At 44.0% G+C, this 20158-nt stretch overlaps 1 protein-coding gene across 6 annotated transcripts in view; it reads right to left on the bottom strand.

Moving 5' to 3' along the window:
• Positions 1-20158, bottom strand: part of TAF1C (TATA-box binding protein associated factor, RNA polymerase I subunit C) — a 77283-nt gene that overhangs the window by 56831 nt on the left and 294 nt on the right. For 2 of the 6 annotated variants that reach the window (XM_033936792.1, XM_033936836.1), the window contains exons 1-5: positions 13513-13588; positions 12885-13075; positions 6111-6268; positions 5880-5973; positions 5259-5368 (exon numbers count right to left, since the gene is read on the bottom strand). In XM_033936792.1, the coding sequence (XP_033792683.1) occupies positions 5259-5368; positions 5880-5973; positions 6111-6248 (342 nt within the window). In that variant the 5' untranslated portion in view covers positions 6249-6268; positions 12885-13075; positions 13513-13588. Of the gene's footprint in view, positions 1-5258; positions 5369-5879; positions 5974-6110; positions 6269-12884; positions 13076-13512; positions 13625-20131; positions 20150-20158 lie in introns of those variants that run through there. The other 4 variants (XM_033936820.1, XM_033936801.1, XM_033936810.1 and 1 more) reach the window with 4 other exon arrangements.

Here is a 20158-nt window from a genome sequence, read left to right as displayed (position 1 = left end):
TCAATTAATTCTTATCCTACCAAGTAGCTTCTAAAGATCCAGAATGGAGTCATCTGGTTCGTTCTTCTACATCATACATGCATTTTAGGAAGCTCCTGAAAACTCTTCCCCAAACCTGACAACCCCATTTTAAATGAACCCTCATTGACTCCAAGACTAGACAACTTTCACTCATCATCTGACCCCATCACAAACCTCAATTTTTCATTTATTGTTTTTTATGAGTTTGTAAAACTGTCTTATTCCAATTTGTTAAAAATTATTGTTCCTGATGTGAACCGAAAGGCTAATGTGGTATATAAATAAACATTTATGTTATGTTTCATGATTTAATGCATGGATATTCTGATATTAAGCTCTTGTGTCATTTTGCTGTTTTAAGTATAGTATAATAGAATCCACAGAGACCAGCTAATGGCTAAATCAAGCAGATTAGAAGGGGAGATTAGGTCTTACCTGCTAATCTTATTTCCTTTAGTCCCAACAAACCAGTCAGAACTAGTGGGTTGTGTCCACAGCAGGAGGAGACAGAGAAACACAGAACAAGAGGTTCTGCCTTACTAGGTACCGTGCAGCTCAGGCAATGTCAGTATTTCAACAACAAAGAACTGGAGCCCAAGAAAGGCTCTCCCACACGAAACGTAACAATTTCCTCCCATATAGTTTGCCTGGAAGAACAAAAGACTTCAAAGCATGAAGGACCTCCATCCTGGAATGACTTACCCGACGGGTGCAATTCACTGACTTGAGATCCAGGATAGATTGAAAGGAACCTTATTTCATCTATTTTGTGGTACAAAAGAAAGATCTCCCCAGGCCCCTTTCACTCTTGGAAACAGGAACTGGTGCTAGACTTGGAGGAGTGGCAGCCTAATGGTTCATGCAGTCGCCCGAGAACCAGGGCAATTGCATTTGAGTCCCACTGCATCTCTTTATGGCTCTGGGTAAATACCTGCATATAATATGTAAACCACTTTGATGGTAGGTACAGGAAGACATAGTCATATATCAAATCCTATCTCCTTTCTCTTTCCCTAGACCAGGGATCTCAAAGTCCCTCCTTGAGGGCTACAATCCAGTCGGGTATTCAGGATTTCCCCAATGAATATGCATGAGATCTATGTGCATGCACTAAAAACCCGACTGGATTGCGGCCCTCAGGGAGGGACTTTGAGACCCCTGCCCTAGACTGACGAGGTTCTACAAACTGATCTTTGCTTGGTCAGGTTTCTGCAAGAAAACTCCAAGAAAGAACACTTCAGCTTCCATCCCTCCAGCATCCACTGGTCAGTAGTTGTCCAGAACAACTCATCAAGAAATCCAGCTTCCTATCCAAGTTTTCAAAGAATGGACCCCATCACTGCAAGGTTCAGGAAGCACTAGAGGGGCAAGAACGCTGGGAGGAATGACTTCTATTCCCTCCAAAAGAAGACTGCTGCTATGAAAATAGGTCCACTGGTAGGTTCCCAAACATCCTGGGTGATAACATTTCATGCCCAAAATATCCTCAGGTAGCCCCTAAGTCCTAAATCAAATTCTCCACCACTACTATTACTAATCTCTATAGCGCTACTAGACATACACAGCACTGTACATCAAAACACGGAAGAGACAGTCCCTGCTCAAAAGAGCTTATAATATAGTCAAGACAAGAAGGTGCATCAATACACAGTGCTCAGGTGGGGGAATTACAGACAGATATTGGTGTTTAGAAGGAGGGTTGGAGTTTGGAATTGAATTTACACTCTAAAAGGTAGATAGGTGTTAATAGGAGTGGGCATCTCTAAGGGGCTGGAGGAGTTGCTCTACAGTGAGAGATTAGAGAAACTGGGCCTCTTCTCCCTTGGAAAGAGGAGACTGAGAAGGGACATGATCGAAACATTCAAGATAATGAAGGGAATAGACTTAGTAGATATAGACAGGTTGTTCACCCTTTCCAAGGTAGGGAGAACGAGAGGGCACTCTCTAAAGTTAAAAGGGGATAGATTCCATACAAATGTAAGGAAGTTCTTCTTCACTCAGAGAGTGGTGGAAAACTGGAATGATCTTCCAGAGGCTGTTATAGGGGAAAACACCCTCCAGGGATTCAAGACAAAGTTAGACAAGTTCATGCTGAACCGGAAAATACACAGGTAAGGCTAGTCTCAATTAGGGCACTGGTCTTTGACCTAAGAGCCACCTCGTGAGTGGACTGCTGGGCACGATGGACCAGTGGTCTGACCCAGCAGAGGAAGTTCTTATGTTCTTATCTCTATGTTGGAGGCGGCTACTGCATTTCTCTTTGTACCCAACGGAAGAGCAGTGAAGCTTTGTCTGTTCTTCCATCGGTTGCCAGGAGTTGCAAAGGTCCCCTGCCACAGACAAGAAGAAAGGAAGGTGACAGAGCCATCACGATTCCAAGGTCAACCTTATAAAGTAATTAAAGGGTTCTTACACCTTGAAATTTAACCAAATTTGATTTGATTTGATTTGCATTTGGGTTTTGTCATTACACCTTTGTGTATATATATATATATATAAAACAAATGTCTGACGTCATTTCGGATGTAAAAAAGATGAGACACAGGTTAATAGCAGATTATACAACTTTAAAATGAAGTTTTTTATTATGGTAACAAAAGGACACTACGCTTCGTTCAAAGATGCAGAACTATTTGCAATTAAGAAAGAACTTCATTTTTTGGGTAGAGAAATTATATCAATCACTCGTTTGAATTAAGAGTATTTATCTGGTTGTACAACGTCACATTTGAAACAAAGGCTTCTTGTGGATCTGCCATAATTACAACAATACAGTGTGAACCAAAATTGCCAATCATGATGGATTCACTACTTCTGATAAGGATTTACATAAGAAATGCGCCTTCATTTCATTCGGAGCACCACGAATATCAACCCTTCGTCACATGACCACCAAGAAACTCATCACCATAAGAACATAAGCAATGCCTCCTCTGGGTCAGACCCGAGGTCCATCGTGCCCAGCAGCCTGCTCACGCAACAGCCCAACAGGTCCAGGACCTGTGCAGTAATCCTCTATCCCCTTTTCCAGCGGGAAATTGTCCAATCCTTTCTTAAACCCCAGTACTGTACTCTGCCCTATTACGTCCTCTGGAAACACATTCCAGGTGTCCACCACACGTTGGGTAAAGAAGAACTTCCTGGCATTCGTTTTGAATCTGTCCCCTTTCAACTTTTCCGAGTGCCCTCTTGTTCTTTTATTTTTAGAAAGTTTGAAGAATCTGTCCCTCTCTACTCTCTCTATGCCAGGGGTGTCCAATGTCGGTCCTCGAGGGCCACAATCCAGTCGGGTTTTCAGGATTTCCCCAATGAATATGCATTGAAAGCAGTGCATGCAAATAGATCTCCTGCATATTCATTGGGGAAATCCTGAAAACCCGACTGGATTGCGGCCCTCGAGAACCGACATTGGACACCCCTGCTCTATGCCCTTCATGATCTTATAAGTCTCTATCACATCCCCTCTAAGTCTCCTCTTCTCCATGGAAAAGAGACCCAGTTTCTCCAATCTCTCAGCGTATGAAAGGTTTTCTATCCCTTTTATCAGACGTGTCGCTGTCCTCTGAACCCTCTCGAGTAGCGCCATATCCTTCTTAAGGTACGGCGACCAGTAATGGACGCAGTACTCCAGATGCGGGCGCACCATCACCCAATACAATGGCAGGATAACTTCTTTCATTCTGGTTGTAATACCCTTCTTGATTATACCTAACATTCTATTCACCAGCTGCCTATGTGAAGAGACAACTCAACACCCTCAGACATACCAAGGTTGCATACCTTTTTCTAAAACCTGTGATCACTCTGGGCTCTTTAGGTGGTTTTTGTCTGTAGGGGAGGGGGTGTCTCAATCCATCTAACTTTATTTTACCATCCTAACTTGTTCTGAAAGTTTCCTGCTGTCGCACATTGCACATTATCTTTGTAAATAAACCCTTTTCTATTTGATACATGTGGTCCGTGTTGCTAATTGTTTCGGTTTATTAAGGTACTTATATAACGCTCTATGCAAGACCGTCCAGGTGGTTTTTACATTCAGGTACTTATGTTATTTTTGGAAAATGATGTCAGCCACTGAAAGAAGGAATTTAGATTGGAGGAGGGAGGTATCCAGAAGAATCAGGTATGCTGCCAAACCTCTCAAACTGTGTAGGAAAGCCTTAAACTCCCAGCTCAACTGAAAACCAGACCAAGAACTGGCTCAGGAGCAAACCTCAGCAGAACAATTCAGGAGCTGCACAAGAATCTGTCCTCCACCTCCTGGAAACAGAGAACTGTTCAGCTCGGGTAACATCAGTGTTTTTCTGTCTCCACCTGCTGGTTGATAGACTGGGATGTTGAGGATGCTAAGGAAGTCTATATAAACTCTTAAAAAAACAGGGTGGAGCTGAGTCTCGACATACATAAACTAGAAGTAGGGAGGGGGGATGATGCCCTAGAGCAGTGCATGGCACACTAATGTGCCTCCTGAGATTTCAGGTGTGCCGCGAGACACGGGGGAGAAGGAGAGGCGCCGACTGACTGCCTACAAGACGTGCCTCTCGCTGCGAGAGGCACATCCTGTAGGCAATCAGCCGGTGGCAGCGCCTCTCCTCTCCATCCATCTTCCCTACTGGCACCCCTCACTGGTGGCTCAGGGCCCATCTGGAGGGCTTTCGCACATGCGTGGATGTCAATGTCCATGCACTACGTTTAGTGTGCCATGGCTAGACAAAATTTGCGGGACACTGCCATAGAGCAAATAACATGTCAAGCTGACAATGGTGAAGCCCTGGCCCACATGTAACACAAGATATGGATGGCATAGCACCATGCTATACATGTAGAACAAACAGGAAAAATGAGAAAACATGCAATGAGGGGGAAAGGCTACAGAACACATGCAACTTGAGTAGTATTGAGGGGGGGGATATATTCTGCAACATATAAGACAAGGAGCAGGGAAGAATACCTTAGCAAATGTATAACACAAGATGGGGTAGGGAAGATATCACAGCATGCATATAATTCCTTGGAGCCTAAAACTTACAAGCAAAATGAGATGGGTGAGGCAGTTAAGTGCAAAGCCTTGGCATGCACACAATACATGCGAGGGATGCCCTGGAACATGTAACATGGCAAGCCTGAGACAGCAGGATGGCAAATGTCTCAATAGACAAACAGAAGATTAGGACTGATGTCAAGGCATTCATGTTACGCCTGTCCTTCATCAGCACCGATGCCGCTCTGCGTGGTACCTGCTTGGCGAAGTCAAGAATCACTTGGGATTTTCTAGTCCTCCTGTAGTGATGCTGAATGTGCTCTTTGTACATTAGGTCCTGGGGAGTCACTCGGGGGATATTACCACCTGTAAGAGTGATGCACAATCCTATCAATAACAGCAGGCAAGAGGTAACAGATTCCCCAGAAACAAAGTAAAAAGCATTACCCCCTCAAACTAAAAAATATACTTTACCCCCTCTCTGAACAGCAGTGTTGCCAAATAGGTCTCACCCCCGCCCCCAACACACACAAACACACATTAGCTGTGGTTGCCAACACAACCAAAATAATTTTTCTTGGATGAATTAAAGAAGTTAAAAAAAACCAAGTCATAATAAGTATGTGGAGCTCAGTGATGAATATGTTGGTTTTTTTCCAATCCCATCGCTTGTTGTTTTCTTTACAAAGCCAAGAACTTATCAGCACCCTCTCGTACCATAACCCTTTGGACAGAGGGCATTAAGGTTAACTTTTTTTGTAACTAACTCTAAAGGTTTCTTCCTGCACAGCTGCTCCCACGACTAAAATTTCACACCAGAACTGAAAGGATCACAACACCCAGGGAAGGAAGGCACTGCTCTATGCCACTCTCTTACCTGCATTGAGAGGAAGGATGGGACAAGCCACAGCCTGAGTTGGCTCCCACCCATTGCCATCCTTCTTATAAAGCGGCTGACAGGTGAACCCAGCCTGCAAGAGAGAGGGAAGACAGAAACCATAAAGAATAAATATCTGATTGCAGCAGAACACAAAGTCTCTGAATGTTTGGAAAGGTGCAAGTATGTTGTTTTCTCTGTGGCAGAAAGCACAAACTATACTAGTCTCACCTTAGAATCACCGCTGCTTTCGCCTAGCCGGACATTTCTGTACTCTCCCCACCCAGACACCAAGGGGCCACAGGATGGGTCTCGGGCAGAGGGGCCAACTTTGTAAAACCCAGGAAACAGAGACTCTGGGAACTGCATCACTAGATGTCCAAGATGACCTGCGGAGAAAAAGACAAGAATCTTTCAAAAAGGATGGCAAGGAATGGGGGAGGTAAATGACAGGGACGGGGGCAAGAATCAGAAGGGAGAAGTCAGAAACATGGCACCAGCCCCATAAAGTGGACACACTGTAAACAGAAAATATGTAACAGAGGATATACAGTAACCACCATCCCCACCTTGGAGGGCAAGGTTCAGAAAACAAAATGTTTTATTCGTGGATAAGGATGCAAAAATCAACAAACTTTACAACACACCAAACTGGAGCATGTCCAAACTCTGGTGAAGACATATTAAAAAATATTACAGAGAGGTTTCATATAGACTAACCAACCCTCAAAAGTTCACATCATTTCCATAAAAACGTATACCACAAGAATCTAATCTGATCTAAATCTTGGATTTATATACTGTGTCATATCCCCAAAAGGCGCTCGACTCAGTTCACAAAAAAATCGATAATCCAAGTGAAATTAGGTACTAGAAGCTTACAAGATATTGAAGGGAATTGACTTAGTAGAGAAAGAGAGATTGTTCACCCTCTCCAAAGTGAAGAGAACAAGAAGGCACTCGTTAAAGTTAGAAGGGAAAAGATTCTGTACAAACGTAAGGAAGTTCTTCTTCACCCAGAGAGTGGTAGAAACCTGGAACACTCTTCCGGAGGCTGTTATAGGGGAAAACACCCTCCAGGGATTCAAGAAAAGGTTGGATAAGTTCCTATTGGAACAGAACATATGCAGGTAAGGCTAGACTCAAATAGGACACTGGTCTTTGATCTAAGGGCTGCCGCGGGAGCGGATTGCTGGGCACAATGGACCACTGGTCTGACCCAAATCTTATGTTCTTATAAGGATTAAAGAAGAGCGACCAAGATGGTAAAGGGGATGGAACTCCTCTCGTATGAGGAAAGACTAAAACGATTAGGGAGATATGATTGAAGTCTACAAAATTCTAAGCGCAGTAGAATGGGTACAAGTGGATTGTTTTTTCACTCTGTCAAAAATTGCAAAGACTAGGGGACACTCGATGAAGTTACATAGAAATACTTTTAAAACCAATAGGAGGAAAATTTTTTTCACTCACAGAATAGTTAAGCTCTGGAACGCGTTTCCAGAGGATGTGGTAAGAGCGGATAACATAGTTGGTTTTAAGAAAGGTTTGGACAAGTTCCTGGAGGAAATGTCCATAGTCTGTTATTGAGAAAGACCAGGGAGAAGCCAGTGCTTGCCCTGTATTGGTAGCATGGAATATTGCTTCACCTTGGGTTTTGGCCAGGTGCTAGTGACCTGGATTGGCCACCATGAGAACGGGCTACTGGGCTTGATGGACCATTGGTCTAACCCAGTAAGGTTATTCTTATGTTCTTAATCTGTATACTTTGAAGAAAAGGCGGGACAGGGGAGATATGATAGAGACATTTAAATACCTATGTGGAGTAAATGCACCAGAGTCGGGTCTCTTTCATTTGAAAGGAAGCTTTGGAATGAGAGGACATAGGATGAAGTTAAGAGGTGGCAGATTCCGGAGTAATCTTTTTTTACAAAAAGGGTGGTAGATGCTTGGAACAGTCTCCCAGAAGAGGAGGTGGAGACAGAGACTGTGGGATTCATGGGATCTCTTAGAGAGAGGGGAAGAGATAATGGTTACTGCGGATGGGCAGACTGGATGTGCCATTTGGCCTTTATCTGCCATCATGTTTCTATGTTTCTAATAAACAAATAACCCTTCATACATATGCAGATGTAGAAGTCCTCTGCAAGAGTCAAGCATACACTGGTTCTTTAGCTGCACAACAACCTTTGCTCCCTTCGTTCTAAAAAGTGAACTCTGTGTCTACTGCAGAAGCTACACTCCTCTACAACATAGCAGTCAGCTCTGTAACTCTGTGGGTGAATGAGCATCTTTAATATGAAGCAAATTCCTCGACACCAGCCAACAAAGTAGCTGGTGCTAGCTGATGTAGCCTATGTCTATGCACTCTCCAGAATGAATTATTGCAACTCTATCTTCAAAGGAATCACCGCCAAAGAACGCAAGCACCTCCAACGCATGCAGAACTCTGCAATCCGCCTCCTACATGACCTCGACTACCATGACCCCATCTCCCCAGTCCTCCATGAGGAACACTGGCTGCCGATTAACAAGCGCTGTGTATTCAAAGCCCTCGTAATGGCCTACAAGAGATTCCACCTCACCACCACCAGCCTACATCATATCCAAACTCCCACAGTACACTCCTGCCCGCTCACTCTGCTCTGAAACTGAGAAACATCTGCACATCCCTGAAGGAAGATCCCTTCTAATGGAAACGGCTCATAAATGCTTATACAGCCACTTCATCCCCAGTCTCTGGAATCAGCTGCCCGCCCAGATAAGATCTGAAGTCTCGCTAATGACCTTCCAGAAAATGGTGAAGACCCATCTCTTCACCTGAACAGTGCTAACGATCAGCCTACTCCCTGCTCTCCTCCTCCCGCCCCTCCCCTCCCTTGAACAGTGCTAACGATCAGCCTACTCCCTACTCTTCTCCTCCTGCCCCTCCCCTCCCTTCTTGTCTCACTCTCCTGTCTCTTCTAGGAATGCCTTTGTCCTGTAATTTTTTGTGAATGTCAATTGTAACCCGTTCTGAGCCCCCAAGAGAATGGAATACAAATCAAATTAAATAAATAAATACCTGCTCTACTACTACTATTTAATTATTTCTACAGCGCTACCAAGCGTACACAGTGCTGTACAGTCACAAAGGAGAGAGTCCCTGCTCGAATGAGCATACAATCTGAACAATCAAGACAGACAAACAGGATGCCAAGGTAGGGAATGGTTAAACTGCTGGCTAGGATGGTGAGCAGAGGGGAGTAGGTTAAGAGATGAAGGCTGTCTGAAAAAGTGGGTTTTCAGCCTACTTTTGAACAGGGGAGGGTCGTGGCAGACAGACCCAGGTCATTTATTCCAGGCATAAAGGGAAGTCAGATGAAAGGAATGAAGTCTATCTGCCCCCTATGTCTGGAATAAATTACCCGAGTTTGTCCGTCAAGCCCCTTCCCTTGTTTAAAAGCAAACTGAAAACATAACTTTTTGCTATAGCCTTCAATCCTTAACCCTACTCCTCTGCCCTCCAACCCAGCTAGCTGATTAACCATTCCCCTTAACTGTATCCATTGCATCTTGTTTGTCTGTCTTGTCTGTTTAGATTATAAGCTCTTTCGAGGAGGGACTGTTTTCTTTGTAACTCTGTACGTACGTCTGATAGCGCTATAGAAATAATTATTATTAGAAGGAGTAGTAATTCTCAAAAAGGAAAGTCTTCAGTTTAATTCAAAATCTAGGGAAGTTAGGTTCTGTCTTGATAAATACTGGAAGACTGTTCCAGTGCCAAGGTAGGTGAGTAGCGAGTTAAACATGCACTTGTATTTTATATCTTTGGAAGAGGGCAGGCGTGTGCACGGAGGCCCTCCTGATGCAGCCTCAAGCTTGGGGCCTTCCAAAACACAGACAAACTGCTGGGTTTTGAAAATCTGCCTGGGCACCCAGACAGTCCTCTAAAAAGAGGACATGTCTGGGTTTCCCGACATATGGTAACCCACACAAACTCATGAGAAAGGCCATCAGTTAGACTTGGTATCTATGTCCTCAAAAGAAATCCTAAACCCCACTATTTCCATATCCGACGGCATCTGGTACCACGACATCTGGTCCGATCATTTCACCTACTACTTTAACTTAATCTGGAATCAACCAAAAGAAAAAACTCACCCAAAGATAAAAATAAAAGAACATCTCACAAGAAGCCACATCAACCCAGAGGAATTCTGGGCACACTATGAATCGCGCGAGGAGATAAATGAAGGGGATGAGTTCTTGGAACAGTGGTCAAAAACAAGCACATCCATCTTAGATAAAATAGCCCCTAAACGAAACAGAACAAAATGCTCAAATAAATATAATAAATGGTTTGACTCTGAACTATTAAAAATGAAACAATCAGTAAGACGACTAGAAAGGATCTGGAACAAAACGGGAGAAACACCAGACCGGAACAACTGGAGATCCAACATAAAGGACTACAAACAACTGATAAAAGAAAAACGAAAAACATTCTACTCATCCAAAATACACACATCCAACACGAGTTCAAAAGGAATCAACACTAAAGAACTGTTTAACCTGGTCACAAATTTATTTGATACCACACGCCACAATCAATCCATGCACGACACAAAACTCCCATCAGCAGACGATCTAGCACAACACTTTGACTCAAAAATTGTGAACCTAAGGAACACGTACCCAACAATCAACACACAAGCACATCAAATAGCCAACACACATGGAAATGAAATACCAGGGGATATGTTTTGGAACTCATTTCAAGATCCAGAATGGAATAACTTCATAAAACTCTATAATAAATATACTAAATCACACTGCATTCTAGATCCCTGTCCCCCCAACATTATGAAAGCAGCTCCTTTAGACTTTAAACTAACACTATGGAGCTGTATGACCAATAAGTTCAAAAACGGGAAATTCCTAACGAATAACGGTCACATTATAATCACCCCAATTCCAAAAAATCGCAAACACTCCCTAACATCAGTAACCAATTACAGACCGGTAGCGTCCATTCCATTCTTCGTAAAAATAATGGAAGGTTTAGTACATACCTAATTGATGGACTACCTTGACCAGTTTTCTCTACTACACGAAACCCAGTCCGGCTTCAGACCTCTGTTTAGCACTGAGACGGTGATAGCAGCGATCCTAGAACACTTACGCAACCTATTCACCAAGGGCCATAACGCCTTAATCATGCAATTTGACATGAGCTCGGCCTTCGACTTAGTGGACCACAAAAAATTACTACAATGTTTAGACGCGATCGGCATTGGAGGTGAGGTACTTGACTGGTTCCGAGGATTCCTTACGGCCCGCACCTATCAGGTACACTTCAACTGCAACCTCTCTAAAACATGGAGAAACCCATCAGGCGTTCCACAGGGGTCCCCATTATCCCCTCTACTCTTCAACGTCTATATATCATCACTAGGCATGCAGCTGGCCCAGCGAGGTATAAAAGTATTCAGTTACGCGGATGACTTTACAATCATTATCCCGTTTACTACGTCTCCCTCCGAAATCACCCCCACAGCAACAGAAGCACTAAACCTGATGGAACAATGGACCACAGAATTCAAACTCAAGCTCAATTCAGATAAAACTAAATTCTTTATAGCCTCGCCACACCCACATAACACGACAGAATCACTACTCATTAACAAACTCAATTACCCTATTCAACCAACAACGAAGGTTCTAGGGGTAATACTGGACCAAGGTCTAACTATGAAAGACCATGTAGACTCCCTAGTCAGAAAAGGATTTTTTACCCTCTGGAAACTTAGGTCCATTAGAGCATACTTCGACACCTCAGCATTCAGAATTCTGGTACAATCCCTAATACTAAGCCACCTTGATTATTGCAACATTACCCATCTGGCAATCTCTCGGAAGCAAATGCAGAGACTACAACTTATACAAAATGCAGCAGTCAGGTTGATCTTCGGGTTGAAGAAGTCCGATCACATAACCCCTTCCTACCGACTCCTGCACTGGCTGCCAATGGAGGCACGCACGAAGTTCAAGCTAGGATGTCTCTGCTTTAAGGTATTATCAGGTCTAGCCCCTAAATATATAATAGACCTCTTCTCATTCCCAACTAACAGACATGAGAGAAGCACACACCTGAAATTTGTTTCCCCACCGGCTAGAGCACAGGTGTCAAAGTTGGTCCTCGAGGGCCGGAATCCAGTCGGGTTTTCAGGATTTCCCCAATGAATATGCATGAGATCTATGTGCATGCACTGCTTTCAATGCATATTCATTGGGGAAATCCTAAAAACCCGACTGGATTACGGCCCTCGAGGAGGGACTTTGACACCCCTGGGCTAGAGGATGCAGATATAAGAGACATCATCAACAACTTTTATCGTACCAAGCAGCCTTATGGGGCAAAGACCTAGGAAAACTAATCACACACTCAAACAACTATAGCGAATTTAGGAGACACCTAAAAACATACCTGTTCTTGAATTACATAGGTAACGAACAAGGACAATAGCCCCCTTCGTAATTCCACCCATATCTGATCTTGCAAACTGTTAACCTCTAATCTCTAATCTATGAATGTCCCAATCAATTAATGAAACTTTTCTAACTCATTGTAAATAGCACGGAACTTCCCGGTCCGGCAGTATATAAACTGTTGTTATTATTAATGTTGTTAATATCAGATGGTCACTGTTATACTCTGTAATTCACTGACTGTACAGTTTCACCTCACTGTAAACCGCCTAGAAGTCGCAAGATTGTTGGCAGTATATAAGAATAAAGTTATTATTATTATTATTATTACCATAAGCCATTTAAGATGGGCTTGAGGAAATCCACTGCTTATTCCTAGAAAAGCAACATAAAATCTGTTTAATCCCAGGGATTTTGCCAGTTACAAGTTTTCCACCCTATAGAACTGCACAACATTCAAGCTATAGTACCCCCTTTAGTACTGTTATTTCCTTTGTAAGCTAAAGCGTCAACTCCAGCAAGCGCTGAACTTACCCTCCCAGCTCTCTAACCCTCAGGGTCATGCTGGTGGAGGAGCGAATTGTTAGGAGGAGCTACAAATTCTTTTCATGCAACTAAACTGTAAATCATTCTCTCTTTATTTTGAATTCCACCTTAACGAAGTGAGAGTCCATTCTAGTGATGATCTTTGCTCCCAGTAGTGGAGTTTAATATGCCTGATGATCCTTAGGGAGAAATCAGAACAGAAACCAGATTTACTAGAAACATTACAGGGATCATCAAATGCTCAATGTCTTTTTTGAATACTGAAGCTCGAGCACAGCAAAAAAGCATATTTATATCACATGAATGAGAAAACCTAACAAAAATGAGGCTTAGAGAACTGTGCAAATGTATACAGGTACTCAGAAAGATAAGGAGAATGTTTGAAAGCATCCTGCCCAGGAAGACACTAGGAAAACGTGTTCCCAGGAAGGCTGAGGATCTGAGGAGAAGCAATTCTTGGAGATGGACTGCATCAGTCCAGAGTCCCCAACAGAAACAGGAGGCCCAAATGAGCCTTCAGACTTGCCCCTCCCCCTCCCCACAAAAAAGGAAGCATCCCAATACGGTGCATGCTAAAAGCTCCTTCGCCCACAGTAATCCCACTTGAGACACTTACACGACAAAGCTTCAGAGCCCCGAGAACCACTTTCATTATTAACATCAGGGACAGACGCCACAATGAGGCTTGGAACGCCAGGAGACAGGCAATTGGAGCACCAGAACGAGGTTTGATCCACTCCGAGAACGCTAGTGGAGCACCTGAACGAGGCTTAGAACACACCAAGAGATACTATTGGAGCACCAGTATGAGGCTTGTAATACACAGCGAAAGAGGCTGGTGCCGCAGCAGAGTGAGGCTTGGAACGCACCGAGGGAAATTCTAGTGGCGCAGCAGAGTGAGGTGTGTACACGAAAGAGAAAGAACCCTAGAATGAAGCTTGCAGTGCAGAGAGGGAGGTCATTGGAGCACCAGACTGAGGTTTGATGTGCTCCTTGGTTGAAGAGTGTGTACTTCTGAAAAAAAGAAAAGCAGAGAATCAATCAGCCTAGCTTAGCTCCTCCCCTTTTCACTAGTGCAAGCTTAGCTCCTCCCCTTTTCACTAGTGCAAGATGAATTCCATTCAGCTCCCTCTCCCTGGTCTTCATGCCTTTTTAAGCTGGGGTCACTTGGGATACAACAGGCTCTCTCAAACTTTCTTGCGCCATGAGGACATCATCACATTCACATCCACGCATGCGCAGCGGTCCTCCAGACAGGCCCTGAAATGCCAGTAGGGAAGTCTAACAAATAGCAGCTGAGAACCCCCAAACCACAGACCCACCCAAGCTCTGCCCCAGATCCCGCCCCCATTCCTAATTGTATTACAGTTTTTTTCCATTCATTTTTCATATACACAGCAGATACAAATTCTCAAAACTGACACATTTCAATCACTATATTGAAAATAAAATCAATTTCCCTACCTTTGTTGTCTGGTGATTTTATTTTTCTGTGCTTTTAACTATGTTTCCAGGGCCTTCTTATCCATTGACTAGTTTTTCCTTCACTTTCTGCCCTGCATCCATCTTTGGCATTAACTTATAACATTCAATTTTTCTGCTTTCTTCTCAAAATCTAATTTTCCATGTCTTACTGTCCCTGCCTAACTCTCTCCTTCCCCCCCCCCTCCCAGTAGTCCGTCATCTCTCTCCTTCCTTTCCCCCTTCCCAGTCTGATATCTCTCTCCTGTCATTCCCATAATCTGGCATCCCTCTCTACTACTGCTACTACTATTATTATTTCTATAGTGATACCAGATTCCCCTCCTTCCCTTCCATTCCCTGGTCTGGAATCTCTCCCTTCCTTTAGTCATCTTTCCTCCCCACCCCTCTTCCCCAGGGTAACATTTCTCTCTCCTTTCCTCTTTTCTGCCCCCTGCAGTCCATCTCCCTTCCCTTCCTCCTTTCTGGCCCCCCTCCCAGTCCAGCATTTCTCCCTCCTTTCCACCAGTCCATTTCTTTCTCTCTTCCTCTTGCATGCTTCTTCTCCTCCTTCCCTCCCCTAACCAACATGTCTCTCTCCCTCCATGAGTCCAACTTTTCACTCTCTGCCCTCTCCCCCTTTCCCCAAGTGTGACATTTCTCTTTTCTGTCCTCCCCCATCCATCTCACCCTCTCCATGAGTCCAACCCTTTCTGCCTCCTGCACATTTTCTCTCTCTCCTTGCCTCTTCTCTTGAGTGACATCCTTCCTTCCCACTCCCCAACCTATGTTCTCTCTCCATTCACCATTTCTCCCTCTCTCATCACTCTCACTCCTCCTGTAACAATTTTCCTTTCTTCCCTCCCTCCAACCCCACTCATAGCTAATATGCTCTCTCCCCATCTACCATCTCACCCTCCCCTCCGGTGTGTAGCATCTTTCCTTTCCCACCCCTTCTGCCAGGTCCAGCAGTACCCCTTCTCCCTTCATCCTCCCCTTTCCCCCTGTCCAGCAGTACCCCTTCTCCCTTCCCTTTCCCTCCTCCCCTGCCAAGCAGTACTTCTCCTGTCTCTAGCGGTAGTTCAGTGTGCTTTTAACTTGGCCACAGATCTGCCGCTAGGATTAATTTAGACGCGGTTTCATCAGGCAGCCTCGGGGCCTTTGCTAGGCTGGCCTGCCTCTGACGAAAGAGGAAGTTGCATCATTGAAATGGGCTGAAGGGCTAATCTGCAAAGGCACCATTTCATTCAAAATCCATTGGGCAGGGGGGTGGCTGCTTCCCTTGCACTAGGGCAGGGGTAGGCAATTCCGGTCCTCGAGAGCCGGAGCCAGGTCTGGTTTTCAGGATATCCACAATAAATATGCATGAGATAGATTTGCATCTCAAGGAGGCAGTGCATGCAAATCCATCTCATACATATTCATTGTGGATAACCTGAAAGCCTGTGGCTCTCGAGGACCGGAATTGCCTACGCCTGCATTAGGGTTACCATATGGCTTCAGAAAAAGGAGGATGGATTGAGACATCCATTGCTTTCAGTGGAAGTAAAACCCAGATGTTTTAATCCGTCCTCCTTTTTCTGCAGCCAATGGTGAACCTACCTTGCTCTCTGTCTAGCTACAACCTCTGTTCAGAGCCCTGGGATAGCTGCTCTTGCACTGCTTTAGGGTCGGACTGGCAGTAGCAGCGAGGGTAAGAACAGAAGAGGATGAACGCTGGCCACCTGAAAGGGGATAGGGAGGGAAAGGGGGGATGCTGCTACAGGAGGAGGGGACACAGCTGAAGGTTCACCTGGAGGAGTGGCCGATAACCTTGAGACTAAACTGCACAGAAATGAACCCGCAGGATTTTTGCATGCATGCAACAAGTTTCCATGTGATTCATGCAGAAGAAGTTGCAGTGGGATTCCCACAGGAGTGTGGTCTAAATCTCTGGTGACTCCATCAGGAAAGTTCATGGCAGCGTTTCAGAGCGGTGATTGGAGCATTAGAAAGAGGCTTGGCACACTCGACGTGAACCCCATCCAAAATACCTTGGGAGGCTGTTGGAGTTGGGAGGAACCAGATGACAGAGTAAATAATAGCATGGACTCCTGTGGGAATGGAGGAGATCAATTATGGGGATGGCTTAAATTAGGGGTTACCAGATTTGTTTGTGCAAAAAAGAGGACATGTGGCCCTGTCCCCAACCCCACCCCCACACAAACCTCGTCTCGTCCTCCCCTGAGTCCGGACCACATCTGGAGGGCCTCCACGCATGCTTAAAAGCCCTCCAGACGCGGCTCTGGGTTTTCCTGGACACTGGTAACCCCAGGTTAAATTCCAATGCAGATGGCTGAAATGTCTGTCCTCGTGCAACCATCTACTTGGGACAGCCTTCTCCACCCATAAAAGTAGTACAGGATTATTTATTTTATATATTTTTTCTGAAGAATTTTACTTCTTTCTTTTGTGTAGACTGTTGGAAGTCTCTGGTTCATTTTTGGCACAGTTGTTTGTAGGAATTATGTACCATTCATTTCTCCTTCCTTTCGTGATTCTGTGGTGTGGTTGTCGCTCTATGTGTGAAGTTTATAGTTATTTCCATTTGTTGTAAACCATCTTGATATTGTCAAATTAAAATGGTATATCAAGTTGTACAAAATAAATAAGTGGAGTTTCACCCACTGATCCAGTCCTTGCTTTGCCCCATTGCATATAGGGAGATGTAGTTCCACATTCTGAAAGAAAAGCTGGCAAAAACCAGTACTGGATTAGCATCTTTACGCTGTTCTGGGTGAGCTGGCATGATCCCTGCTTAATACAGAGGTGCCAAGATGCTTAGTTCTAGGCAGCAGACTTTTTGGCCAGTTCTGCTTTTGAACTTGCATCCCAAAGTAGTGTGGGATTTACCGTATAGTGCCAGTTTTGCCCATTAAAATCAGTGCTGGTCAGAAATCCAGAACTGTCCATAAGTCTTCAGCCTGGAACTGGGTAACTTGGCCTCTCAGTTAATACTTGTGGTCCTTTGAAAGCAAAATGGAAACGATGGAAGTGGCTCTGCCCTGGAGTTAGCCTTGGGGCTGTTGGGGGGCTTGGAAGAAGCAAAGAGAGCACCTTATTGATCTCTCCTTGGTGGAGTTTGACCATTAGAAGGGCTGTGGCTCACTGGTTGAGCTGGTGCCTGCGAAATCAAATCCCAGTGCTGCTCCTTGTGACCCAGGGCAAGACACTTAATAATAATAATAATAATAATAACTTTATTTTTGTATACCGCAATACCACAGAACAGTTCAGAGCGGTTTACAGGAGAAGAGACTGTACATATACAGTGAAGATACAGAGAGTTAGTTGTCAAGTATATAATATAAACAGTAGCAATTATAAAATAATCCAATAACAATTACGAGGGAGTGCAGAAAGGGGATAGGAAAAACCGGGGGAGAAGAGGTACAAAGGTGAGTAGGGAGAGGAAAGGGAAGGAAGGGAGGCGGGGTCGAGTTTAGTAGTTTGGGAGGGAGGGAGGGAGCTAGAGAAATTTATCAAAGAGGTATCTTTGAAATGCCAAAGCAACAAAAAGGCAGTATACAAGTCCCTTTCCCTGCATTTTATTAACTTTGCAATAGATATACAGAGAAATGTTCTTGAAACTTTCTAAACCCGTCCTTGGGACTCCACAGTCTCATTTTTCGGGATGTGCTGAGTCTTCAGCTGATGCAAATCTATGCCATGCAATCTCCAGCGTCGTTTCAAGTTTTATTAAAATTTGATTAAAACGCTTCTAAGAAATTTCTTGAAACATATAAACGACAGACAGTACACGTCAGACTTTTTTTTAGGGAGGATAAAAGGAAGAACGTCAATTTTTTTAGAAAAGCACATCAATGGGGAAGAACTTTAGGGAAGGGATTAAGAGCAGTCTAAAATGTGACAAAGACTGTGGGGAGGTGGACGGATCTATCCAATTATTCTTGTTCTTTTTCCAAAGCCTCTAGAGAGAGAAATCTTTAAATCTCTCCAGTAGAGTTTCTTCTCTAAGGTAAAGAGGCAAATAATTCCATGTTTGGGGAGCGGCAGTCAAAAAAAATGTCAGTTCAATGAAGGGAGGTCAAACGACGTAAGGGAAGGTAAATGCGTATTTTGATCCTTAAGTAAAAAGAATTTTGAGAGACAAATTAAAAATGTGCCTAAAATAATGCCTTTGAGTAAAAATTCAAAGTATTGCAACATCTGCTCATCAAGAATTGCTGCCGGCTTCAGCGTCATCTCCGCTTTAAAGTGACCCAACTCCACTCTTATAGGCTATATTCACTAAACAGCAACATTTACTTATTCAGTTTTCTAGACCGTTCTCCCAGAGGAGCTCAGAACAGTTTACATGAATCTATTCAGGTCCTCGAGCATTTTTTCCTATCTGTCCTGGTGAGCTCACACTTTATTTAACATACCTGGGGCATTTTGGCGGGGGGGGGGGAATTAAGTGAGTTGCCCAGGATCACAAGGAGCAGCGTAGGTTTGAACCCATAACCTCAGGGTGCGGAGGTCGTAGCTTTAACCACTGCACCACTTTAGAAATCAAACTGTAGTAAAAGTGAGCCAACTATAGAACAATGAAGCCATTGTGACATCACTGATGAGGTTGGCTCTTATTGGTGGAATGAGGCATTATGACATCACAATACCAGCTCTGATTATCAGAGGCTGAAACTTTTCACACTATTTATTCAGTTTTCTATACCATTCTCCCAGGGGAGCTCAGAATGGTTTATATCAATGTTATAATGCCCCTGTATCGCTCCATGGTGTGAGCTCACCTGGAGTATTGCGTTCAATTCTGGTCTTCCTATCTCAAGAAAGATATAGTGGCGCTAGAAAAGGATCAAAGAAGAGCGACCAAGATGGTAAAGGGGATGGAACTCCTCTCGTATGAGGAAAGACTAAAACGGTGAGGGTTCTTCAGCTTGGAAAAGAGACGGCTGAGGGGGGATATGATTGAAGTCTACACAATCCTGAGTGGATTAGAACAGGTACATGTGGATTGATTTTTTTGCTCTGTCAAAAATTACAAAGATAGGGGACACTCGAAGTTACAGGGAAATACTTTTCAAACCAATAGAAGGAAATATTTTTTCACTCAGAGAATAGTTAAGCTCTAGAATGCGTTGCCAGAGGTTGTGGTAAGAGCGCATAGCGTAGCTGGTTTTAAGAAGGGTTTGGACACGTTCCTGGAGGAAAAGTCCATAGTCTGTTATTGAGAAAGACACGGGGGAAGCCTCTGCTTGCCCTGGCTTGGTAGCATGGAATGTTGCTAGTCTTTGGGTTTTGGCCAAGTACTAGGGACCTGGATTGGCCACCGTGAGAACAGGCTACTGGGCTTGATGGCCCATTGGTCTGACCCAGTAAGGATATTCTTATGTTCTTATTCAGGTACTCAAGTATTTTCCCTGTCTGTCCCTATGGGGTCATAATCTATATACCGTAATGTACCTGGGTCAATGGGGGGGATTAAGTGAATTGACCAGGGTCATAAGGAGCAGCGTGGGTTTGAACCCACAACCCCAGGGTGCTGAGGCTGGAGCTATAACCACTGCACCACACTCTCCCCTGTTAGCAATAACAAAATCCTGTGCTCAGTTTTGCTGTTTCATTTGGTTTACTGAGGAATTGTCATTTGAATCTCCCACTTTTTACTTTTACATTAAATGTAACTGGGTTAAAGTCGTAAAAATTGGCAAAAGTATTACTTCAGTAAAAGTATCCAATGTTATCCTTGACTTCTTTACAAGTAAAAGTACCTTAAATGCAGTAATTAGTGGCATTTG

Source organism: Geotrypetes seraphini, chromosome 1, assembly GCF_902459505.1.
Source record: "Geotrypetes seraphini chromosome 1, aGeoSer1.1, whole genome shotgun sequence".
Taxonomy (NCBI): Eukaryota; Metazoa; Chordata; class Amphibia; order Gymnophiona; family Dermophiidae; genus Geotrypetes; species Geotrypetes seraphini.
The sequence above is the reverse complement of the archived record's forward strand: the minus strand, read 5'-3'. Positions and strand labels throughout refer to the sequence as shown.